Source organism: Semicossyphus pulcher, unplaced genomic scaffold (assembly GCF_022749685.1).
Source record: "Semicossyphus pulcher isolate SPU_LCO1_2020_fin unplaced genomic scaffold, fSemPul1.0.p SCAF_14, whole genome shotgun sequence".
Taxonomy (NCBI): Eukaryota; Metazoa; Chordata; class Actinopteri; order Labriformes; family Labridae; genus Semicossyphus; species Semicossyphus pulcher.
Window position 1 is genome coordinate 20,581,009 of NW_027211648.1, and position 27,067 is coordinate 20,608,075.

The 27,067-nt window shown below is 44.3% G+C and overlaps 1 protein-coding gene across 1 annotated transcript in view; it reads right to left on the reverse strand.

The window, feature by feature from the left end:
* Positions 1 to 1,381: 1,381 nt before the first annotated feature.
* Positions 1,382 to 27,067, reverse strand: part of runx3 (RUNX family transcription factor 3) — a 49,290-nt gene continuing 23,604 nt past the window's right edge. Inside the window, exons 6-8 of the mRNA XM_069661258.1 lie at positions 15,197 to 15,343; positions 9,257 to 9,331; positions 1,382 to 4,549 (exon numbers count right to left, since the gene is read on the reverse strand). Coding sequence (XP_069517359.1) covers positions 4,068 to 4,549; positions 9,257 to 9,331; positions 15,197 to 15,343 — 704 coding nt within the window. The 3' untranslated portion in view covers positions 1,382 to 4,067. The remainder of the gene's footprint in view (positions 4,550 to 9,256; positions 9,332 to 15,196; positions 15,344 to 27,067) is intronic.

A 27,067-nucleotide genomic window follows, 5' to 3' on the forward strand; every position in this document is an offset into this window, starting at 1 on the left:
GTCATACGCTCACACTGTGAGGTGGAGCTCAGGGCGTCTGGGTGAAGGGGGTGTGAGATCTGTCAGCAGGGGATTGTGTGTGTGAGAGTTTCTTGTGCGTGTGTGGAAATGCTTTGAGTGTGCCGAGTTAATTGAATACAGTGTGTATCAAGGCTGCGTGTGCGACCTGGGGCTTTGTTGTTCTGCCAAAACTGCCCCCATAGAAGGCCTGACGCAGACACAGCAGCAGCCATGCTGACGGAAAGAAAGGATGGGATTGAAAGACAAGAAAGGATAAAGGAGACAAGGAATGAGTAAAGATGCAGGAGAGTATAAACATGGAAAATAAAGGAGTGAATACTTGAAGTGAAAACAAAGGGTTAGAGAAGTGAAAGCCCTTTCATGGTACATCAGCAGGTGGCATTAGTATAGGAGAGAGGAATTGTGGGTATTGTATTTCAGGTTAACCACATGAGACATCTGAAATCAGACCACCCCACAAGGTAGCATCTCAAGTGTTTAATTTTGTTCTTGGCTTCAAATGAGCCAAACAGATGCCATTAGTGACACATAAATTAACAACCACATAGCTGGTAAAAAGACGGCCGACATTCCAAACTTCTCCTGTATTGTTTCTAACAAGTGACAACTTGCCGACGTGCACTAACATGGAGGCTGCCAGGGCGGTGTTGGATTCCTGAGCTGTGCTTTATTTGCGCTTTGGGTACCACCGTGTTGACAGCTGAGGCATTTTTAAACCCATGAGAAGTGTGGGTAATTGCCAGCAAGAGTCTCGCTAATGGAAGAGAAAAGGATAGTTATTAAAGGAGGTTATTGGGAACAAACTACCAATAAACTGCCTCGAGTATGTGATGGTGATAGTGGCATGTGAGGCATCTACTGAATGAGGCTAAAAAAGAAGGTAGGAGAAGAGAAATTGCTGGATCAGAATGTGATGGCAGAAAATGAGGTCCCATGAACGTTTATGGCTTTTTCCGTCTTTCTCATTTGTCAGCTGATGTGATGGTGTCTGGCTTGCTGGTGGTGAATTTATACCCTTCACTTCCATGTTTAACGTTTTCACTCCCTCCACCTCCCCCCTGTTTAACTATAAAATACCTCACAATCCAGACTTTGGAGTATTGAGTTTCAAAATTAGAGAACTCTCATGTAATGCAATTGTTTTTATAGTAAAGTGAATAATATAGAAAAATGTGTCCCATAAATGTTGAGCCTTAATCTAACGTGGGTGTGATTTTCTCAAGAGGGCAGGTGGTACATTTTAAGCCTAAAGAAAAATGATGTGTTATTATAACTCTCTCCTCGAGTTATTTCATTAAAATGTGTTTAAAAAAGCTGCTATGAAGACAGAAGTGAGACATGTTTTTTTTTAATTAAAATGATTAAAAACTACATCATCTGCAAACTTTACAAGCACTCAATATGGAAGCATTGACGATATCATTACATACATAGATGAGAGTCTTAAATTAACATATCAGTTTCAGGTGTACATGCTTTGAGCATAAGAGAAATAAAAGGAACAAAATGAATTAAAGTTTCTGTATATGAAAAGAAAACAAGGCATCTTGCATGGAGAAAAATGATGGAAAAGTAACATTGTGCTTATTAATCCAACACACAATAAAATACAACCCACTTGTACTTTTTGGCTTTCTAGTTTTGCATAAAGAATGATACTAGAGATCAGTCAAGACAGGATCCATGTGCCACACCTCGTTCCCATCATTGACATCCTGACAGTATTACAGGCAGTGTGAAGATCTTTGGTTTTCTTTGGAAGGAACCACACAAACATAAGTACACATGTGGTTTCTCTAGCTGCATGATTTGCCCATAATAAAGTGAGGTCCTCTCTTATAAAGAGCTACAGAGGAGAGAGCAGGGAAACATGCTTTTCCTCTACGTACATCGAAGGCAAAGAGGAATGAAACGTTGTTTCTGATTTTTTACAAAGTGAGATAAGGCAGAGGATGTGTATGTGAGATCTACAAAACATGTTGTATAACCTATTTACCTGAGCTGCAATGCAGGCCTTTTAGATCACTATTCAAAAATATTAATAACCCGTTTTTCAGGGTCACAAATGCCTCTTGTGGAAGACACTTGATCTCTGCTGTAAATGCCTTCACACAGCTCATACCCAGGTGATCAGTGCAGGTGTGTGAATTATTGGCAGAGCCGTGGCCCCTGGCATGGATGATCAGTATATTAAAGCAGAAAAGACAGAATCAGAGCCATAAAGACTTCAAAGCATTTGCTGATTATCTAGAACAAAGGAACCTGCGCACAACAAGGGCAGTTTTCTTGCATAATTGCCCTTGGTGTTGGTAAGAAGATACCACTCTGATCCCACCTCCTCTTTCTATCCCTTCATCCTCACAGTTTTTCTCCTCCAGGGATAGAGGGCTCACATGTGTAAGTGCAGGCGAAAGGCCCTCCAGACAGGGGGTTTGTACACACACCTCTGATGCAGGAATATGTGTGTGTGTGTGTGCCCCTAATCTCTATAAAAAGATTGTGCATATGGATTCAGACCATAGCCGATGGCTTCGGAGATTGCTGCGTGCCTTATCATGAAATGATTAACTACTTGGATGAGGATTTGTTAAAAGGACACTTTGAGTGTGTTCAGGACATCTATGTGAAGGAATATTTAACATTTGTACGGCAGGGTTTCAGATTATTTTAAATACAAACCAAACAAGAGAAAATGTTCAAACATAGTGCAAAAATTAAGCAAATGGCTTTTTAGCGAAAGAAGACAATTTGGAAACAGTTTAAAAAATGACAGCTCCATCTATTGAACAGAATCTGTTGGGCGTGGTTCATATGGAATAAAAGTTTTTAGTGCATCAAAGCTACATCAGAAGACAAAATAATTACATTAAAGGTTTTTTTTTTATAATTTAGAAGCAATATATTACACAAAAATCCAAATTTATACTTAACAACAAAATATGGTATATATACTGTATATAGAAAAGGAAAGGTAGAGAGAAATGCTAAAGGATTTTGGGTATATGCGCACATTTCCCCACAATTTGGCTCAAATAAATATCAAAAGTAAACTGTGTCATCCAGTTACCAAATACCAGAGCAGGACCTTTTTTCAGAAACGGGCTTAAATAGGAAATTTGAGGAAAAAGTGAAGAGCTGACAGGACTAAAATATTCCTGCAGGAAATAAAACAACAAACACCCCTCTTTGTTAGGCTTCTACATTCCTCCAAACATCAGCCATTGTCCTTTTGAAACTCGATACACTGATGACACAGCAGTGGGGAATTCATTTCTTAAACATGTAAGTCCTGACAGATAAAATGGTTTTCTCTCAAACATGCAACACTGAAACATCCACTGCTAACCATAGCACCAAAGGCTGATGTGTCTCTGCGGATAATAAATTAGGCCCTATGGTATTGCATAAGCACTGTGAGCTCATAAAACTGCCTTCGATGTAACCGACACACTATTTTTTCAATATTTAATTTTTTTAACAGAAATTAAAGCTTAAAACGACAAATCGCCGCAGCAGTGCAGCAATGCTTTCGAGGATTATCGGTGTCACTCAGTGAGCAAACATCCAGCTAAACGGCTCCTCTCCACCGACCACATGAGTTGGATCAGTCTGAAAAGTTTGTTTGATGAATGTCTGCTGTGTTTTTCAGTTCATCTGCCTTCCTGATTGATCATACTGACATTGTCTTTTGTCTTTAATGAGTACCTGTTTACACCCGACGAGTGATCCTGAAACATAACTGTGGCTTCACGTCTATTTACAGTTTCAGCTGAACATCATCGAAACTTCTATGGCTTTTATAGTCATTTAAGAGTACATGTTTGAGCACAGTGCAGGAGCTTACTTAATATTTACAAAATACACGGAAGTCTTGAGAGAGTTGGTAAAACGCAGAAAGTCTTTAAAGCGAGTGCCGGAGAAATAAAAGACAAACATGCAGCCTTTCTTTTTTTTTTTCTTTCAGTGTTCGTGTTTTTTGTTCTGATCCTCTTTACTTTTCCTCCCTCACTTTTCCGGCATCCCCTGATTGTCTAGCTGTCTGTCAGTCAGTAAGGCCTCCAGACGGACTCATCCAAACGGCCCGAGGCGCTCATGGCAGTGGGGGAGTTGCTGTGGCTGCCGTCGGCCTCCACCCCTTCGTTCTGGGTGTTCAGGCCAGGGTTCATCAGGCTGTTGGTCCCCCCGGTGCCCCCGGCCCCTGAGCAGGACAGCAGACGGGTGGGGGAGCGCTCGCCCCCGGTGTTCCCTGGCGCCACCATGGAGAACTGGTAGGATCCCGAGCCTGTGCCGTAATACAGGTAGGAGTTGGATTGGAAGTTTTGACTTTGGTTGTTTGAGTAGGGGGGCGGCAGGTAGGTGTGGTATCTAGAAGAGGCTGACATGCTGAGGCCGCTGATGCCAGTGCTGGAGGTGTTGGCAGAGTAGGGAAAGGCCCCAGGATAGTGCATGCGGGGGTCTGAGAAGCGGGGGTCGGTCAGCGGAGACAGAGATGGGAAGGTGGTCCTCTGTTGAAAGAGATCTGTAGTCCCTGTTGGCAGAATCGAAGAAACAAAGTTGTAAAGAGTTAACAAACTATCAGCTATGAACGAAAGAATTGTGAGCTCAAAGATTTCTCATTTTCTATAATTCTGAAAAATGACTTCCAGGACAGAAAACTTCCCCAAACTCCCAATTCTGAGCTCAGATTTCCTGCGATATGCCTGTGCATGGAAATGTTTGCTCAGAATAATGAACTGAGAGATTTTCTTGCTCATAACAGTCATCAAACACTGACAGCACATCAGCCCACAGCCCCGTGCACAAGACTGAAGTTATGAAGAGGCCCCCTTGCCACGGCCCTCTTACCACTTCTTCAAAAGGAGAGCAACGTACAGTATTCTGTCTTTCGCAGAGCAATGAAAAGAGGCATTGTCAGTGCTGAGGGGTGCTTTGTATAAACACCGACGGCTTGTTGTGCTGTTGTGCAACTGATCATAAATCATACTCATGCGACCAAGGCAGACGGTCACAATCAGAGGCAGACAGAGAAGGAGAATGAAAGGAAAGGGAGGCAGGGGAGGAAAACAAAGAAAATGTGTGAATATACGTTAAACTAATGTGAATCACAGTCCAGGACCTGTCAGAGTGTAATCTCACAGGGAACAGAGCTCTGTGAACGCAGCTGTAAGGACTCCACACTTTCTAATTTCATCAGCTGACAAAGGGGAAGTAGAAGTATTGCTTGAGGGTTTGACTTGGCAGTTTGCTTCTTTAAGATTTGGGGCCACTACTGTCACCAAGCTGATCCCTTAAGTCAAACACCATATTGGCTCTCACACTTAAATGAGGAGTATTATTGGCTGCTCTTATATACTGAGTTTCAGATATCAACTCATTGACATTTCTGCAACCGTGCATGATGTCTGAACACTGCCTGCTGCCACCTACTGAAGTATTTTAGCAAAATTATTTTGTATAATGTTGCTGTATTATGTAAGCTATAAGGTTTATATTTTAGTTTTATTAGTATAATTGTAAAAAGTCAAGTGGGGCAATGCTTATGATTTCGTATGTACCCCTCCTACTGATGTGCAGATCAGTTTTTAGGTTTCTCACCAAAGAGCTGGTAAGTAGGTACGTAGCTGTTTTGACTCCACAAACACTGCGTTATAATTCTCATTTAGAGGTGTGAAAATTTGACTCTTGCCGGGCAGGTTTAGCATGTCAAGTCTTTGCACTCGTGACACATATTTGGAAGACAGTAAGGTGGCCAGCAGCCAGACCCAAACACTCCAGAGCTATAAACGCCCTTAATCTGGTTGTACACCACAATGTCTGGGAAGAGTTCCTCATACCTAATGTCAATATACTGTATGCTCCATGCACACCTGCTGCCTGTACACACATTCATACACTCTCACACCCCTCAGTCCATGGCTATTTGTTTGTCCGCATGTGGCTGTCATGGATCCAACGTGCCCACATGACTGCAAGTGTAAAATGTGGATTTGGATGGCAGAGAAAAGAGAGCTTGTATTTGTGAAAAAGCATGCGTTTGCACGCCACAGCCCTGAGGGGGGAGAATGCCAAACTTGCGTGCCACGGTCTTGTTCAAATGTCTTTTCCCTATGTCTGGAGAAGTGGGTCCATTTTCACTTTCAAAAAAGTCTGTTCCTTTCCTATTTCCATGGCCTCTGCTATACTTTTTTTCTTCAACAACACATTTCTGCAGTTGAATTTCCTCTCTTCTTTTGGGGATGAGGGTGTTTGGTTGTGGTGGGGGGGCGGTTTCTTTTTCCAGAGTCTACCAGGCACCGGAGTCAAGCTGCATATCTGATTTCACGCGAGGAAAATCCAAGCCCTCAGCTGCTGTTGATTCGGGTGAAGTGGAGTCGGCCCACTAATTCCTACCGGACTCCCAAAAAGCCTTTGCTCTCTCTCTCTCTCTCTCTCTCTCTCTCTCTCTCTCTCTCTTTCTCTGTCTGTCCCTTCCCCTCTGTGCTAAATTTAGGCTTCAGGGTGAAGCCAGGGAGGGGATGTGTGGCGTGGGGACTTGATGGCTCTGGCTGCTGTGGCCCACCCCGCACATGATCTCCATTTAATTTGAGTCGGTGGAAATGTGTCGGCTAAACTGCGGTGGGGATCGACTCCTGTGTTCTGTCAAGGGAAACTGGACAGGACACTTATCACAACACCTTAATGGGCTTGTGCAGTATCAGGCTCTTGGCCCTGAGCCAGGAGGAGCCTGCTACCACCTTAAACTCTGTGCAGCACAGTAGCTCCCTCTGGAGGAGAGGGCTGAACAAACTGTTTTGTAATTGAGAAGAAAAGTTTTGCAGTCTGCTTTTTCTCCTTCTTAACCATGTTGCATACCTCACTGCATCCCCACCCTCCCCCACCCAGTATAAGTATAGGCTTCGCTGTTGTGGCTGTGGTAACTGTGGTGTATCTTTGGCAGAGAGGGTCTTCCTAACTGAGCCTTGTAGTAGCTGCCTGTAACCTCTGCGGCCCAAAACCACACATGATCTCCATTAGACTCATCTGAAATGTGTTGACTAAATTGCAGGGACAGGAGAGGGGATGGACCCCAGAGGGCTAGCTGGCAAAGTCTGCTGTCTGTGATGTTCCTAGTCTATGAAGCGGGTAGCTGGGAATCAGGCTTTTATAGAGAACATAGTGTTCCAGCCTTCTCTTTCCTCTTCTAGCTTTGAAGCATAGCACCGCGCACTTCTTTAATTCTGCAACACCAAGGGTGGAGTCCTCCTCCTCCTCCTCTCTGCTTAGCACAAGAAGTCCACTAGTCCACAGTCAAGCGTGTAACCCAGATATGACAGGAGGTTTGCTATATTTGCATATGGGAGAAACTGATTTTGGTTGTTAACATGAGGCCAAGTTTGAGGCGGTCATGTCTGTGTGTGTAATTGTGCGCAGAGTTATGTGTGTGTATGTGCTTTTGTCCGCATGTGGTGGGTGGCGATGGAGAGATGCAAATCCAGGCGCTCACCTGTGAAATGTTTACTCAGGCTTGATGCAAACCGTGACTGCCAGCGCCCGGGGAATGGTGTCTCAGGCAAATAAGTGGAGGGAAGGAAAAGGGAGAGAGAAACCCTCATGCCCCGTCAGCTACGTAAACACATACACTGCTTGGCAGTGAGATGGTTTCTGATCTTTTACCTTATATTGTCCCTAAAGAAAGATTGCAGTCCTTGTAGAGAGCTTGTCTTTGATTTTCTGACTGGTTTTGGTGGTTTGACCACTGGATGCCATGAGGACGAGCAGTCATTGATGATGACAAAGCAACCCATAATGCCAGGGCAGAGCTGCTGCTACGCAGGCCAAAGAACTAGAGACCCAAATGAACACAAATGATCTGCAGGTGTTTTTTTAAGCAGCAAGGCTTTGAGTCCTGAGCATCATGTCAAATGCAAATAATAATCACCTCTGTACTGTGGCATGATGGTCAACAGCCCCAAAGCCTCATCCATGTTAGGCACTTTATCAGTGAGCACAGAGGATTTTGCATGTCTCCAACTTGTGACATGCAATACAAGCAAGGGTAAAAGAAGTTTGTGATTACAAAAAACCTGAGATTTTCCCTAATGCATTAACAAACAAGGTGACATGATTAATATATTTGCTAAGTAAATCCTTTCCTATGAGAGATATGATGCTTTCTTATGTAGCCAGTGATGTGATTTGTGTTTTGCTGACCCTAGACCATGTGTACTGTTGTTATAAGGGTAAATGTATGAATACAAGTAACATCATTATTTATTACACATGCTCTGTCACATGTTCTTCATGCTCTGGGTGTCCATGAATTTCAAGTTTAGACTGTAGAGTCTCCATCATCATCACAGATTTCTAGCTCTGCAATGAATCTCTGCAAAATCAGTATTGAATCAGCTGAATTGTTCAAGATGGAGCAAGATCGTTTAACCAAATTTTAAAGTATTTTATTCTTTCTGTATGTGTGTGTCTGAATGTGCGTCCTCATCACAGAATGAGTGGATGACTCAGCATGTCTGATGTTGTGTGGTGTGGTGTGGTGTGGTGTGGTGTGGTGTGGTGTGGTAGTTTCTGGGTCGAGGATGGATAAGAGACTGAGGGGGCTGTGAGACAGTAGCAAAGATCCAAATCGCCAAGAAAGAAATGAAAGGAAGAGCGAGTGGGAGGGAAGGAAGGAGAAGAAGGCAGGCAGGGTGGTGGCGCTAGGAATGTTCTGGGGTGTAGTGAGGCCCTACGGGCAAAACGAAACAGACTCCAAAATTGTCACAACAAATGGCACACCCTCTGCTTTGCCCACATTTCCCGGCTCTCCTCTTTAGTATTCAGTATTGTTAGTTTCAATTTGTAAGGCTGTCAGAGAGTGTCTAAATAAAATACATTTGTTTGTAAATCTTCAGTTTGTTCTACAATTTTCTGAAAGATAAACCATTTGAGAGGTGTGATCTGTCTTTGGCAGTCCTAAGTGCCTATTATCTCTTCTGTGTTTCCTGAGAATGTTGCTAACACTTAGTAATTAAGGCTAATGCTTACGAATGATCTCACCGGTGCTTGGATTGGACACACATTATAATTATGTCTCTTGACAAAATGTTTCTCATTAATACACTCAAAAGCACAGATATGTACTTTCCTCAAATTCACATGAACTTTAGGGACAACTTGACGTCTACAACCTACATCAAAAAGACCTAAGTATGGAAAGGGTAACCAAAAACATAGTTACACAAAAGTGTAAGCAATGTCTCACCTGGCCATGGTCTCAGGTCCTCCTCCACCTTGCACGTCTTTAGAGCGGGGGTGTCCATTTGCTCCTGCCACAGGGCTGGTGTAACACACAGCACAAACAAAAAGTTAATAGGGCCTGTAGAATGTGGTCACTTGAACTAAGTCAATGGAAGAATTGTTTGTGTAGGAATGCAAAATGTAAGTCTTTCGTCTAGTGCACAGTAATGTGTGGGTTGTATATCAATAGGGAAGTCCCTGTCTGCCATAGAAATCTAAAGTCGGTCCAAAAAATTCTTCATGAACGCCTTGTCAAAACTGTCTTGACATCTGGCAGTTTGAAGATATGTCTTCCTGTCACAGGTTGGCCTCTGCTGACTGAGCAGTGAAGACTGGGAAGAGGAGGGGTGGTTTTCTCACCAGGGTGAGACCAGGATTGGAAAAACATGCTTGATGGGTGCATGGGAGATATTTTTGGATCTTTCAGGCGAGACACTGGAGGGGCAGCAGAGACCTGTGAAGTGCAGGACACTCACCAGCCTGTCCAGCCAAGCTGTCAGAAAGAGAAGGAGGGTCAAGCACCTACTGGCGCAACGCGTGGGACCCTGCTTCACACTCAGCGGCCACACCGCAGGAGGGCCGATACAAACAGGAGCTGTTTGCTCTGGGTCTGAGACAGTGCAGTTGTAACAAGACAACTTGCACAGAGCTCTGTTGACATTAAGTCTCAGCACATTGTGCAACAATCTCTTAAAAATTTAAGTATTTTTATCTCTTTTAAAGACAGAAACATGAATATACAGTACATTATACTACCCAATTCTCATGGTGCTCTGCTCTTAATGACAGCATCAGTCAACCATGTGGTATTACTGCTCCTCGCCATTTGGGTACCGCAATATAGTAAACTCCAAACCTCCTGTAGTGGCAATTAGGACTTAGAAGGATGCCAGAAGCAGAAGGGGAGGTGGGGGCGTGGGCTGTTCACCTATAGCCGCAGTGGGCTCAGCATGTGTAAGATCTGTGCTTCCCCTGGAGCTCCTCCACTTCCTTTGCAAAGGCCCAAATCAGCACTCAGTCACCAAGAGGTCCTGCACTATGCCTCACAATGGCAAATTCTTACACATAAATGGCCTTATTCAGACAGGCTTCCAAGCAGCTGGTGCGATTCGCTCAAGAAAATAAACATTTCCGTCAAATATTTTGATTGGCCTGCAGACAACGTCAATACCAGGGGCACAGATTACCCCTGTTAATAAGAGGACCAGCCCCCTGGGGCGGAGCTAAGGAATAGGGAAGGCAGGGGCTGAAACAAGAAGAAGCGGCGACTGCGTCACTTGTAAGAGCTTTGGGGTGGTGCCAGTGTAGTTTTGGGGACGATGCAAATAAACACATGCACTGCTTTTGAAGTGCATGTGTAGATGAAAGGGGTAGCTAAAGAGATGTTTGAGCCAAAATGGCATCCATCCTCGTGACTCCGGATCCAGCAACGCCTCTGAGACATGTAATGTGCCTGCCGTAATGAAGCGTGTCATTGAGACACAGTGAATGCTGGTCCTTGTGCTGGCTTCCTGTTTCGCTTAGGCCTTAGGCGTCGCAACGGGGAGAGAATGTGAGAGAGCAAGCAAGAGAGAAAGAAAGACGCCAGAGAGGGAAGGAGAGAGAAAGAGAGCGTGTTAGAGTGGGGAGGAACACGGCCTTGGCTCAGCTATGTGGGACATTTGATATGTCTTTTGAGCCCTCACTTATAACATGAGCAAAAACAAACACATGGGTTGAAAAATCCTATGTTCTCTTTTAGAGCTCGTCGTCCCCCCACCCTCGCCCTCTCCCCACATTCAATAGAGACCGTTCATGGCACACATGTAGTTTCTGTAATTGCTGAAATGTAAAACTCCGCCAGACTCTGATGTGAAATTATAACTTACACAAACAGTTGGGTCTGGTAAAAAAAAACGTGCTCTCACTTCTCTTTTTCTTTCTTTTTTTCACTTAGGAGGTGGCTTCAAAAGATTCTTTTTTTTGTTGAAGAACAAAAACATTTTCAGTTTGAATTATTCATCTCAGGGTCACAAGAAGAGAGTAACCACAAGTGAAGCTTTCAGGCACCATAACAAATAAACTCCGTGGCGGCCATTGACATATTATGTAAATAGTGCAGTGCAGAAGTAAAACAGAGTGTCTAAAGAACTGGTCCAGATTCCTGCTCGTTTTGGTTGTATTGGCCTCAGAGGGCCAGCTTCCTGCTTGGGTTTGGCAGAATCAGCATGAAACCCAACTAGCGTGACGGCTATACTTAAAAGTCCACACCACAGCTACCTGACGGTGCTAATTTCCTGTCTCACTCTTGCTTCTAATTGGCTGATCATGTCATTCTGGATGTGTGAATTTGTACGCCGCAGCAGTAGCTATGTGCCGCCTCAAACCTGGGGGGCCGGCTAGCTTGTTTATGTGGAGTAAACAGTGTGGTCACTGTGGACGAGGCGGGAGGGGCACCACTGCATTAGGTTGGTCCTCCATCAAACAGGAATTTCTAAAGCTAAGTCCAGTCCAGCGGCCACAGCCTAAACATACTGAGCTAAAAGGCCAAAGCACCGCTGTAGCAGATGTGTGCCAGTTGTGCAGGAGGAAGCCTGAGGTACCAACATATGTAAAAGTGTCATTAATAGAAAATGTTTGCTTTCCTTAAATAGAATTTGCCGGACGAATGCCGAGTATATTTATTAAATTAAGTGTGTAGGATATTATTTCTGCAAAATCCTCCTGACATTTTTAATAGCATCACCACATTGGTAAAACATTCACACAGGCTCACTCACATTTACAAAAACTCTCTACACACACACACACACACACACACACACACACACACACACTTTTGGGCCCTCATCAAAGCGTTGAACACTTGACTTGATGGCGGAACGTTATGCTACTATCTGATATTCATCTTCAGAGAGGAACACACAGGTGCTGGAACAAATAACATGTTAAACGATACCACCTCAAAAGTGCCTGGACCTTTTTTCGGATGATTGAATTGCTCCTGTATTTCTTTTTTCCCCCATCTCTTGCTGTTTAAACACATTTAAGTTAAAAGAGCCGCTTTCGTCTGGGCTGTCTGTTAGAGGCTGTGCCAGGGGCTTGTTGAGTTTTGTCTACATATAAAATGGAACAAAGGTAGAACGTGAATCTGTTTCCACGAAGCACTTTGAGGAAATCAAATTTTCTTTCACCTCTTTTCTTTCCTTAAAATTGGTAAGAACTGCACATATATTATTAATGCAATGTCACGATTACATTTTAGAGTATTAACTACATTCTGTATCAGAAGAAGAAAAAAAATGCCACCCAGAGACACATATTGAATACACATGTACCTCACTTGAGGTTTTGAAAACCAGAATAACAATTTAGTACTTGATTGTCTGAGTGTCAAATTCGCTTGACTGCACTAGTTGAACAACGCGTTTTCAACCACACACACACACACATATACACACAAACTCCCTCCGCCCTTGCTGAGAATCATTCCACATGTCTAGCAGGCTTACCTGTGGCCACAGAAGAACAAAAACAAGCAGTGAATGCAGCGTCTGCCAGCGTGCAGGAATCCTGTCACTGCATGCACTGTAATGAGCTCTTAATTACCCTGTCTGTCTGGGCCACTAGCGGAGAACTTGCAACACTAGCACTGAATTGTGTATGTGTGTCTGTGTGTGTTTTGTATTTTCAGTGTGCCTATGGTGCAATCGTCTGCGTGTGTTTGTGTGTGTGTGAATTAAGAATCGAGAGGAGCATTGAGCAGATGTCTGGAGACGTGTCCTGTTGACAGGAAAACTGAGACAGTATTTCATAGCTCAGACAACAAAATGAAGCAAGGAGGCTTTAGGAGGAGATGACACTGTATTTTCTTATTTAGTCGTCATCAAGGGGGAAAATGCAAGGTTCCAGGCGCGGATAATGGAAAACATCTTTTGTAACAGCGAGACGGGAATCCATTTAATTATAACGTGTTGATGGGCAATCCATCACCCCGTAATTCTCAAACAAACAGGCCCTGGGATTTAAAGTATCTACAAAATACAACAGCGTCTGGCATGGCTGCCAAAGCAGAGCGAGTGTGCTGTTGATATGTAAACACCTCTCTGTGTCTCTGAATGGGATTTATTACAACAAGTCTATTTTTGTTTGAGCTTTACTTGTAAATCTGTAGTGTTGCTGTCTGTGTTTGATTTCTACACATACGGGAGCGCTGTGTGTGATGTCTGCCGCCACGTACATTTCCAGTCTGCTGCTCAGACGCTCTAACAGATAGACGAGGTGGGAGGGAGAAAGGCCTTCTGCTCTGTTATTTAATTATTTTACCACTCTTGCCCTGCGGTATGCCGTCATGATGGTAATACCACAGATTAAGGTGTGTGGTTTTTACAGCCCTTCCCCTCGTCTGCCTCACTCACACACACTTCTTATAGACGGCCTCCAGACACTGGCGGCTGTAACGTGAAGCTCCAGGCCTTCATCGTCTCTGACAGTTCAAACTGATGTTAATGTGTTGTGTCTGCTCACACTGCACGTACTGTACATGTGTGTGCGTTGCAACATCACAGCTCTTTGAAGCCTGACAAGTCTATGACGTTCTAATTCCTGCCCTAATCCCATGCAAGGCAGACAAGGGCAGAGCAAAGAGCTGCTCCTCTGCTGTCTGGACGAAGTCTCTCCCTGCCGACAGGAGCACTTCCCTCGTAGTCAGTCCGCCTGCAGAAACTTCAAGAAGAAACTTAGCCTCAGGGGGCTTTTTTATCCGCAGACAACCTACAAAACGCACATTAACCTCCAAACAATCAGACACTTATTATCACAGTGACTGTATTGTTTTGAAGCTCGACAGTGTTTATTTTCAGTGGACCCGGTCTGTGGTGTTTCTAAAATGGCTGACTTGTTCTCTCCTCGGTACAAGATGTGCAAGGGAAAATCAATATCAACAGTAATTAAGGACATGGGGAATCAGGGTAGAAGACCCTGTGTTCTCCACAGTCAGCTGTTAGATAGGCCCATACTGGTGACTCAGTGCTGGCTAAGCTAAGCACAAGGCCAAACACCAGAGACTGGCTGTGATACACAGATAGTGTTCCACCCACACACAGCCCAGAGCTCGAAACAAGCTCTCCTGTACACAGCAACATGCTGATACAAAGGTAATGAGATTCATTAGCCAGCATGAGAACTAGAGAGTGGGTGGGAGAAGAGGGCAAACAATGTGTGTGTACGTGTGTGTATTTAGTCTGCGTGCTTCCAGACATGGCATCCTGTTAAAGAGGCTCTGACATATGACAGAGAGTGAACACTCATCCTCACTCCAGTCATCACCCACGCAGCTGTCCACAGCACACACACACATGCACATCTCAGTCTGGGTCTCAGCCCCCTCCCCACACATTCGACCAGCCTGAGAGTGACGTGATTGCCAAGGTAACAGGCGGCTGTTACATTCCTGAGGCTGTAGTGTGCGGTGTGCAGAGGCCGGCTTCAGCACCCAGGCCAAGCCTGGTTGGCAGCACCCGCTATGTCACCTGGCCACAAACTCAACCCTGCACACTGTGGGGCCCGGACCCACCAACGCAGGGCATACAGGGACAGAACCAACGTGAGCCTTCCATCGGATTTCCAAACACACATAACAGCTCCCAGATTAGTGGAAGAGAACTCACAAGCACCCTTAGGTCTGGAAATCCACATGAAGAGCTCTCGGCTAAGTTTTATGTTGGATGAAATGTATTTTAATGTGTAACAGATTTGTCTCACACATCACTTACCCTCTGGCTAATGACACTAGATATGGTATTAAATTTAAAGAGTTATTTACTTCAGAGTAATGGTGGTTAATGTGATCTGATTTTACAGTGTTGTGAAGAACCGTTTTTAGGGATGTTGGTTGCTTGTGGTTGGATGTGTCAGTGGTCCTCACCTTGTGTTGTGCTGAGGTGGGATTGGTGAATGGGGCGGGGTGGATTGTTTACGGGGCCTATTCGCATACTCCGCTGGTAGCGCTCGATCTCTGACAGCCTGTCCGAGAACTGCATCTTCTGGGGGTCTTCTATCTTCACTCTGTGCCCTGAACAGAAACATAAGGAAGACGGGTAAGAGAGAAATCAAGGACTTGCCATTTTACCACCTATATAACCAGGAAAATTATGGCATTATGTCACTTTGTATTTCCAGAGGTGGACAAATATAGCAAAAAGAATAACAACAGCCTAACTGGAAAACTTTCCTTCTCCCAAATTTCTTAATGGAGGCCGGGCAGCTTGACATGCCCTGGCAAGAAACTTCTCTCTGCCAGTCATCAGTAATTAGTGTAAAACTGACTTCTTGGACTGTGAAGACCATAAATATCCTCCATTGTTATTCATAACAACTCACTCAGGACGGAACTATTCATGGAGTAGAGAGACGCTGTCACCGTGTTTTCAGCTACTAAATACAAAAATATTATTTGAATGTTAGCAGACCTTGAAATACATTGGCTAGACACTAAGTGTTACCCAAACTGCACCTGCTGTCGCGTCATCAGCAGATAAAGACAGCATACATAGTTGTAAACGAATGCTTGAGGAATGCTGTTTTCCCTGAACCTAAAGACTGAGAAATAATAAACTATGATTTGCAACATCGAGCATTTCTATGACCTGACAAAGGGATCTTTATCTCGCCATCTTGCTTAAAAAAACAAGAAATATTGGGTAGATCTACACCCACAATCCACCCCTCTCTCTCTCATACACACACACACACACACACACACACACATTCAGGACTTTCTTACTGACACAGCACTTAGTCAGAAGGAAACACCCAGACAAGGCTACCAGACAATATAGTCATCACTTTTAAACATAACGGATAAAAAAAGAAAGACAGAAAAAGAGCTTTTGTAGGTGTGTGTGTGTGTCTGTGTGTGTGTGTGTGTGTGTGTGTGTGTGTGTGTGTGTGTGTGTGTGTGTGTGTGTGTGTGAGAGAGAGAGAGAGAGAGGGAGTGAGGTGAGAATTAACTGTGAGTAACTGAATGTTATCTTCTGCATCTCTTTTATCCAGACCCAGAAAACTAACCAACACACTTAGCGCCCTCATCACTTTGATGTCCCGCTCAGGGAGATGGTAAGAGAAAAAAAAACTCTGATCATGCCTTTTATGTAGACACAGAAATGTACTCAGACATGTATAAATACACATGTTCTCACACACACACATACACATACAGTATGTGCACATGCTCTACATGCGAACACACCTTAAATGTCAGATGTGAGTCCGGATGAGGGCTATGCCTCTAATGGGAGGAAGAGATTTTAATGTAACTATCAATGCACCAAAACTGTGTGTGAACCAGCATGTATACATTCTGTGGTTTTCTCCCTGGCATCTCTACAGAGTAGCCTAATGTGAAGTAATGGCTGGATTTGAATATTTTATCACTATATAAAGGGGGCAAGGCAGACGGACCAATATGGATTTTGCCCGTCCTTTCTCTCCACTGACCCATGGGCAATATATCTTCCCTCTGAGGCTGACCCATGGGTAAAGTTTCCTCTCGTTTACCGCTCTGTCCATTTGTTTGTGCCCACCACCTCCCCTCCATCCTCTCTTTGCGAACTATAAAGAAATATCTAGCATTGACGGATCCCAACATATGCATACAGACACTCAAAGGTTACGCAGGCGCCCAATAAAGCACACACAGTCTGAGCGCACACAGGCCATGGAATGAAGATCTGTGGTGTCCGAAGTGGAACTGCAACACATAATGCTTGTACTGATCAACAGTTACATTGCACTTTATGTGAGAAAGACTCAGTCATGACTTATCATGAGAGGAGAGGAGACGGCAGTTCTGTTGCTGCTCTCAAGCTGTTTGTTTTGCCGGGCATTAGGACGTTGGACGCGAAAGGATTCAACCCACCGGCAACGGTTTGCTCCGTGCCGCTACTCAGGAACATATCTTTGGCAGAAGCAAGCCGGCACACACTCTCTGTAATATCTTTTTTATTCACACTCATATGTGACCAGTCTGCCTCCTCTTTAAACTGTGATGGAAGGAATGAAGGCGCACACACAATCACACAAACACACACAGCGCCAGGTCTAGGCTTCATCGCCCACATAGACTATGTGGCTACTGTCTGTTCCAGGCCAGGGCAGGGGCGGCCAGGGGAAGCAGCCCTCCAAATATAGCCCCTATATGTGTCCTTGTGTAGTTATTAAGAGATTTACACCACCTCAAATGTCTGAGGTCAGGGAAATGATACATCCCACTGCTCTCTGGTTGGAAAAAAGAGAGACGGCAGGAAAAAAAATGATAATTGGTCGGTTTTTATGTGGCCAATGGTGGTCCAACATGAATTGGCTGGCTCTTTAGAGATGAAAGTGATCATTCAGCTGCCCACAAACTCACACACACACACACACACACACACACACACACACACACACTTGAGCATGGCTGTGGATCCGGTGGCCCAGTTCCAGTTGGCAGAGACACACTGCGTTTGGCGACACACTGTTCGGAGCCTCCAGTAGGGGGTTTAGTGGGCTGTGAGAGGGCGATTTTTGGAGGAGTCTTTATAAAAAAGGGCCTTTTTGTCTGCCTTTGTGTCTCACACTTTTACTTTGTTTACACTTTGTTTGGATTTTTAACTGCAGCAACTTAAAAAAGTAAATTTAATCTATTAATCTATTTGCACAACTTTATAGTTCCTTCTTCGTCCATATCATGATTAATAAGTTAAGTTGTTTGCTTTGTGAAACTACACAAAATTAAAAAGGAACTTTTAATTACAGTTTAGTTAATAAAATTGTGATTTTTGTGTGATTCCAAAAAATGTGAGAGCCCTCCTTAAAGCTTCTTGCTTCTACACCCCCTCTTTGAATTGACCCTGTCAGTTACAAGAGAAAGATTTCTATATAATTTCTGTCACTGTAAAATTAGCACCAGTCAGACTCAGCCTGTATCTCCCAGTTAAACCTTGTGTTAACGCTCTCTTTGGCCGGTTGACCCTGCCTGAAGCCACAGTGTGTGTGCTCTGACCGCCAACATTTGACTTCTAGTCAGCATTGCCGGGGGCCAGAGGGGTGCTGGTGCTGCACACTATCCCCATTTCAGAGGGGTTTCTGTGGTTGGATGAATATTTAATGTGTCAGGGTGCACTTAGTAGAGAATGCCCCTGTTTTTCTCTCTATGATATCATAACCACAAGATAGAGCTGGGAGATGGGGGCCAATGCACACATGAGGCCTAAACAGCAGCGCTCAATATGCACCAAGAGCTGAAATGGATGCTAAAGGTTGTAGATTTACTAGCCTCCTTTCAGAGTAGCGGTTGCTTCATCTGAAAGCATTATGGAAGTCTATGAAGAACAAATAAAATGCTGGATATAAAATGTCTGGTATTATTGATGTACTGAGAGGCTGTGGCTCTTATTCGAAGGAATGGGTGTGCCGCTTTCTGCTTCGCTTTGTTTTGTGTGCATGTGTGTACGTGTGTGTTTTTATTTCCTGAGAGTGTTTTATCTTCACTGCAGAAGAGATGCTGTTTTGTTCATTTGCCCTTTGAAGCACATGGAGAAGTGATGTGAAAAGTCTGAAGTTATTTTACATGATATTGCACCTGATGCTCTAAGACCAGACCTCATGAACAGCAAACTCTGCCAAATCTTGCTGAGCTTTACCCCTCACAAAGTTTATATCAAGTCAACACAGAGACAGTGTTTGCTCTGTGAGGTGACAGCAAGGCCTTAAACACACAGACACAGCTGAATGATCTCCCAATATGACATGTTTCCTTTCTTCATTCCTTATTCTCTGCTCTTTTTCTCTCTCTGTTGAGCTCTGTCTCCACTGAAAGAAAGAACATATGTTCCCTCCAAAGGGAGACACATTAAACACAAGCTCTTTTTAGTAAAGGGCTGAGCGCTTTTTCAGGGGCAAACTGAAACTCTATCTGGACAGCAAAGGGCAATACGTGCTTTGGAACCAGCCCAAGTCTGCTCTGAATATATTTGAAGTGTAAATATTTGTATTGAACGTATAAATGGACTTGATAGGCCACTGATAACAGACCTGCATTGACTGCAGGTATCACACTCAAGGCTGAAAACTATGTCTGGACTGCAAAGTCTGTGTAAGTATGCTATAGAATTACATGCAAAAAATGTCTGGGCAGTGCAAGAAGCATTTGTGATCATCATAAAGCCACTTTGATAGCAGTAGACTTTCTGAAGGTTATAACATGTTTAAATTAACTTTGTGTCCATGAATCTACAACTTAAAATGCATCTTCTGAGGTAAACAAATTCTGTGTTTTATGTTTCATGTATTAAACGTTAAGTGTTGACATGTGAACACAAGAGCAGCATCCTTATCTAACTTTTGAAACCCCACAGAGAGATGTGGGCCGACAGTTAAATTTATGTTGCAGCAAGGCCTGCATGCCTGCGAGCACACTTCCGTTTGCCCTCAACAGACACTGGGGACGTTTCAACATCTGTTGAGCAAAGTTTGTACACCTGTCTTCCTCTTCCTGCTCTCTAGCAGACCTGAACACTCTGCATTTTTGTTCTCACCCTGCCTCTTTCCGTCGCTCTTTCTTAAACGTCTCTTTTTGTTACTGGCACCATAAAACAGCTTAGAAAGCATTGCTGCAGAAGTGTACTTGGCATGGTGTTTCCCAGGGCCACCAATCACACTGTTGGGTATTTACAGTGGGACGAATCAAAGTTCTTGTTTTGAGGCTGACCCTGAAGGATGTGGGTTTTACCCTTGGCTGGTGATTGTGGCTGTCTCGTCTGGGCCTAAATGACTCGATGCTTGCCACACACAGACATTATTCTGCTTTATGCTCATTTACACAACACATTCAGTATGAGTGCCTCGGGTTTTACAACTACATTATTACTGTGGATTGAACAATCAGACCTATTTCTTGTAACATAAACTACTTGTGTGTTCAAGTGTCTGACATAAACATAGCAGCTCTGATAACAGTGGCATGAAGCGGTTTGTGAAAACAGATGAAAACATGTAAGCTCTCAGGAGGAGGTCAGCAAAAGTTATGCATGCTTTTATCTGTGGCTCAACCTCTCTGACCACAGCTGGGGGATCATCTGGTCCTTCAGGCAGACGCATCAGTCTGTCTCTGGGGACATCAGCAGTGTGAAAATCCCCCTTGCAGGCCTGAAAACAAGCTGCTTGCAGCGGAAGTTGCTACATGAGACTGTTTGAGCAAAGAGTGCAGCCTTCCTTTTCTGATAAGGGGATAAAGCTCTTTGTGTGTGTCCGTTAGTGTGTGTGTGTGTGGGTGCGTGGAACAGAAGCAGTGCCACACAAGGACAGCCTTACAGCAAGGCAGGTTGAGGCAGGCAAAGAGAGTGAAGGGGTGCCAAAATAAGGCCCAATGCACCCTGATTCTCTAACAAACAACACGTCCCATAGCACGTTGAGAGCAATCATCCCTCTTTTGTCCCACCATTCCATGTGTATGTGTGTGTGTGTGTGTGTGTGTGTGTGTGTGTGTGTGTGTGTGAATGTGTGAATGTGTTCTAGTAGGGAGAGGCGTTTTGGAGTTGATATGAGCGGGGATATTTTTCAGGCCTTCTTTTTGGCTGCTTGCCTGCAGACTTTGAAGATTTCCCCGTGCTGCTGCTGCTGCTGCCTTGTCGAGCACAGAAGGCCTATTTGGCCTTGGTGACAGATCATATTAAAGCAATAAGCTGCTCTGAGTGTTATTTTAGCTTCAATGGTGTATGGGCTTGTTGTGCGGATTTGTTTGTGTGTGCATGTTAGCGTGTATGTGGTAGTCAGGTTGTTCTAAGCAGGGGAAAGGTGGGGGCCTCGCAAGGCTGTGGGAAAGGAAAGCAAGTTGCCGCTGACACATACATCAATGCAACAGCAACAGATGTGTCAAACGGCTTCGCGTTCACACCTCTGTGCATACTAGCTCACACACAATGATGTGCAACAAGTGTGCATTTGCCCCTAGACACGCACACACGCACTCACACTCACACAGAATGACAATTGATATTCCAGGTGGGTCCAAAAAATGTGTCAAATGATAAATGTGTGAATTTTCCACTGCGTGGGCATGCACATGTTTGATTTGCAGTACTTTCTCTGAAGTGATCATGTAGGTGGACTGCTGCAGTAGTGTTGAGGTTACAAAAATTGACCTCTTCTTTTCTGTGATTTTTCCAGCCTATTTTGAAAAGCCCCAGCTTCCCTCTGTGTTTACCCAGAGGATTACAACCTTCTCCGCTCCTGGAAGCGAAAGAAAGATCTCACTACACCTATTATTTGCTCACTGCTCCTAACCATTAAGGCCTGAAGAAATAAACATCCAAAACCACAGGTTGGTGGTACACAGCGTCTTTTCCAGTAACCAGCAGGTGCCTTCTTCCCACAACCACCCCCCTCCCCACTGCCCCAATACAGCAAACGGTTTATTGTCATAATGCAGCAGGGGTGAAAATATTCCTCCACTCATGGGCCATTTAGTTTTCTAAATGCAGAACGGAACTTTTATTGAATTATGGCTGAAAGGTCGTAATGGCTCCCTCCTGTATGGGTCATTGTAAATAAGGAAGAGTGGGCACACATAGAGTGGGCATTTGACTTCCCTTCATAGGTAAGTAAACAGGAAAGACGCTTGGCTGCTGAGTTTGTGGGGAGTGTGTAGGGAGTAGGAAGAGAGACGGGGGGTGAGAAGTGATGTTGGTTGAGTTTGTCAGTGATTCTGAGAAAACATCTTCAGTAATTCCTTGAAAGTCCTGCTGTTCTATGTGATGTGTCTCAGTGGAAAAATTAAGTTAAAGTTATTGCGTGTGTCTCTCAGGTTCATCAACTTGCCTGCGCAGGGGACGTTGCGCTGTTTGTTAGACACTGCTCTTCTATTTTCCTGCTTTTAAAAGATAAGTGTGCATTGATGCAGCAGCTAAATGCAAAAGAGCCGAGAGGTGCCTGTAGCTAATGGGTATATATTCTTTGTTTGATTCTCAGTTTTGTTGAAGAATTTAGACTAAATAGCTCAGCTTTCACAGGAAAGTCTAAGTATGACAAAGCCTAAGTAGGATTTGTGTGTGTATGTGTGTGTACATGTGCGCGCGTGTTTGTAGCCCTCAAAGGGAGTTGGTCTCAAAGATGTGGGTAGGGTGGCAAAAGTGGTCAAAGTTGTTCCATCTCAGTCCTTTATTCACTGTCCACCAACATTTGATTAAATTACAGACGCTGTCTCGTCTGTCCCATTTCCCTTTAATGACAGCAACAGACATGCATTCAATAATATCTAATTTAAAAATGTCTTATAATAATCAACAATGTAGTGTGACTACCAGTCTCTCATACTCAGGCATCTTGTGTGACTACCCGGAAACTCTCCATCACAAGCCTCAGACCTCAGAATGTAACGACTGTTTTTCCCCAACACACAAGGTCCTCTCTGAAATCAGTCCAGCCCTATTCAATCTGCATTTCTGCATTCCAGTGGATTTATCAGTTGGCCAATATTTGCTCTACGTCTAATCACCGAGGCTAAGTATGATGCGTCTGGAGTGACCCCAGGGAAGGGGAACGCCACAGTTGATGGTCTCCATTCAGTGGAGACGCCAAAGACTGTCATTTCTCTGAAAAAGTCGTAAAATGCTCCCTTTATCTGTTCCAATCTTACAGTCGGTGGTATTAAGCCAGACTATTTTCCGTACTGAAACATAAATTAGGTGGTCACAAGTTTGATTGCATGGGCTTGCCACAATTTGTGTATGTGTGTGCATGCGCAGGCCACTGTGTCTCCAGGTTATAGACCTTGGAGTCATGGTGAGGCAGGAAAGCACCCAGCATGAGACATGCCACTGTTTTCCCCTCCCCTGGCACTGATACACCTGTAGGCCTTTCTTTCAAAGACACCCATCTCCATTTTCAAACATCAAAGTTGCCTTTGAGAGAGCAATTCGCACTGAGGGTGAACCTTTCATGTGATTTGTGGAGCATGGGCGTGGCCCGCGGGGCTGACTTAAAGAGATGGACGCACCTGGCAGGTGTATGAACTGAGTACCCGCACGCACACGCAAATACATACGCAACAACACACATGCTATCTTTTTGTTGACTTTGAAGAGTGACTGCAATATCACAGGAAAAATAACACAGCAAATGTCATTGTTTGTCTATTTGCATACTTTGTACAGTCTGTGTGCCAAATGCAAATAGAATCAACCCGCCAACTCCAACGTGCACCCCCGCCGCCCCGACTCCCCCCCCCACGCCCGCCATTCTCCTGCTGAAGCAGTATGAACACACCCAGCTGAGTAAATAGAGGCAACAAAACACGACAGCACTTGTGATTTCGTTGGGTGTGTGGGCCCATGGGTGGGAAGGTGTGTAAGGCCTATCTGAGGCAGGTATTGCATGTACACTGTATAATTGTGTTAGCGGTTAGGGTGTATTCATGTGTATCATTTTCAGCTCTCATCATACAAATTGCCACTTTGCCCTCACTGAGGCACCGTACCTCGTCTCTGTTCCTCTAACATCAACCCTGCAGAGCTCAAGCTTCCAACTAAAAGTTCAAATTGATTTAGATCTTTTAAAAAAAAAAGAATATGTAATACATACACGAATCATTTCATCATTTGGCGAGACTGTGAGACTCAATTTTAACTTGGTGCAAAAACTTGGCTTAGAGATTACCCAGTCAGATATAGGGGTTCAATTGTTATTTGCAACATAGACATTGACTTGATCTTCATACAGATAGCATGTGAAAATGAACTCAAATATTCACAAAGGTACTCAACCTGGAAATAGCTTATGTGCAAATGTCACTCACATATTCTCTTTTTATAAATATTCTGATGGTCTTTTCTCTACATTTCTTATTATTAGTTATTCAAATGTTTTCATGTTGATTATTTTTATTAAGCTCCAAAAAGGAGACACACCCCCAACTATTCCTGAACTATTCCTGAACATCATTTCACAAGCTTCAAATGATCAGCTCCATTTTTGATCTCTGACCATGCTGGCCTGCGGTGAGTTCATCTTTTCTTCCTGGGGACTGATTCATTTCTGTTGAAGAGATACAGAAATACAAACTGCCCCTCCCCCGTTGGTAAATAGGCCGCGACTGATGTCATATATACTGTAAGTGAGAGAGTGAGAAGGGCACCCAAAATATAGTTGTGGGATTCATTGGTGAGAATAACCCTGCGGGTTCCACTAAGTGTGTGTGTATAGGCATCTGATGTCAGTGATAAACAGGGAGGGTCTTGACACTTCACCTGCTTTCTTTTTTAGTGATTCTGTCATTTTAGCTCAGTGTGCTCTCTCGTGGTGTTTGGATGTGGCATTTTGTTAAAGCTGCAGCTCATACTGAAGTGAGGGAGAGTTTGGACTCAGCAGAAGTTTGATAAAAAAGTTTGACAGACAGATCGTGGGAGTGCTTGTGTGTGTGTGTGTGTGTGTGTGTGTGTGTAGGGGGTGGGGGGTGATGACGAATGCCGGATGTGTAATGAGGAAATCAGCAGCAGGGGAGACAGAAATACTTAGCTGAACATTTAGCCTACTTTCTGTTCAGGAACAGAACAGTGTCAGTGTTTGTTTGTTTATCTACATTCGCATGTGTGTGTGGGCATGTAAGAATACATAGTGTACGCATCTGAGTACACTGATGTATGTGTGTGCCTACAATACGGCGTGTGTTTTCAGGTAGTAATCGTGTTCTTTGTTATGTTGCCGCAGGCGAAGCACTGCTGCCGTCCTGTCCATCAGGTTCTCCCGACTAGATCAGTAAACATTAATAAAACCTCCTCCCTCTCTGTGCTAAGTTCTGCCGCGGCTGGCAGCCATGCAAATGCAGGCCCTGCACAAACAGCCTGTAAAGCTCTGCGCAGGCAGGCTCTGCTGCCTGCCAGCCTGTGGACAGGTGAGCACAGTGTGGCCAAGTCAGCTTCAGGCTGTCTGCACTCAATGAATGACAGAGCTGAGATGTGTGGGCAGCGTTGTGTGGCACTGATAAAAACGGGAATGAGATTTTGTAATGAAGAAACACTGTTAGTTTTATATGTTGGCAAAAGTGTTTTTCTGCTTTGGCTCTAAATGATGTGACACAGCCGATGTGGTGCCTTGTTGTTAAAAAGAATCAGATTATTTTTATGACCCTAATAATTTCTGAATGATGGTGTGTGTTCCCGTGCTTTGACTGTGCTGGAATATGACTGATAATTTACTCTCAAAATGTGCTTCTTGTTTAAATATGAGAGGCTCTTTACTGCATCATGCAAGTGACTTCTATTTTAGAGTACAAGTCCTTCAATACAAACACTGCACTGAAAACTCATCTCAGCCTTGGAACTGACAACTCATTTAAAGCAACAGAATGAACAATATATAAATGTGATGGGTTGCAAAATGCTTACTCTATTAACTGTGATCAGCTGTTTGAATATCTTGGTCGATGCTGAATCTGTTTTCAGTACAGAGTAACTGGATGTATTATTCATATTTCAGATAAGCTGGGACTCAGTGTTTCAGCCATCTTAACATTAGCACAGTTCAGATCTCTGGCCTCAGGGGGTGAGGCTGAAGGAGGTTCCAGTTGGTACATAATTAAATCATATTCGGATGTTTTTTGGTTTTTTTTATCTAAGCCTTTGCAGAAGTTTATTTTCTGTCATTCTATGAATTCCCTCTCAGCACTGTGAAACAAGGTTTAATGGAGCCCTAAATTCCTCCTGCCCTATATTAAACAGTGTCACTTTATAGCACACAGCGGCAGTGTAAAAGTAGCACGGCCACTCTGACGCCTCAGCTGGAGCCGCGACGTGTTGACAGACAGACAGGAGACAACCTTAATGTACAGTTATTTCAAGCGGAGACTCTCACAGATGCACATGAGAATGCATTTATGCACCAACACACGTTTTCTTTTAACCTAAGACAAATCAAATTGAAACCATCCGCACAGGCACACACATGCAGTGTGTATTATTATCTAGTCACTCCCTCCCTCGAAGTCACGGCTCTCTTTAATGCCTCTGCAAATAGCATCCAGCCTGGCACGGGGGTGGTGATGCCCCCGCTCTATGTGCCCTTTAGCACTCTCTCTGCAAGCCGTATCCTCCCTCATGTGGCACTAGCAGCAGCTCCCTCTTCCTTTAGCTGTGGTCTGTTATGACTGGGCTAAATCCACCCTCTCCTCAATATCCCCTTCCACAGACATGAGCACGAGCCACAGATAACCGCCTGTTCAGAGGCCTCCAAACTCCTGCACTCTCGCATTATAAACATTATACCTCCATCATGAAATCCTACCCACCTGTTCTATCCCACCTTGAGCTCGAGAATAGTCATACATGTATGCACATAAGCCACAAGCCCTCAGCCCCTGACTCATCTACGTAATTCTACCTCTATTATCCCTCAGACTAGCAGCTTTAAACCTCATGAGGACGTATCTGTGGCTGAGCTGTGGCGCTAACAGCTTTAGCATGCAGAGCCTCCCTGCCAGGGCTAACAGTGGCCGGAGTCTGCCCAGTGTTAAATCAACGAGCCACTTATGTGGTCGGTCAGGTGTGGCCCCTCTGACCAGCACTGAGGAAGGTAGGGGTGAAACTAGGAGGAAAGAGGGGGGTCGACTGAGCTTAGCCACCTGCGGCTTGGAGACTCACTCAGCTCCTCTTAGTGGTCTTGGGTTATGCCTTAATATGCTTTACAGTTTCCTCTGACTGGGCCCTTCCCTGTGCCCCTGCTACACACACACACAAAACACACAAAACTGCATTACTATGCATGT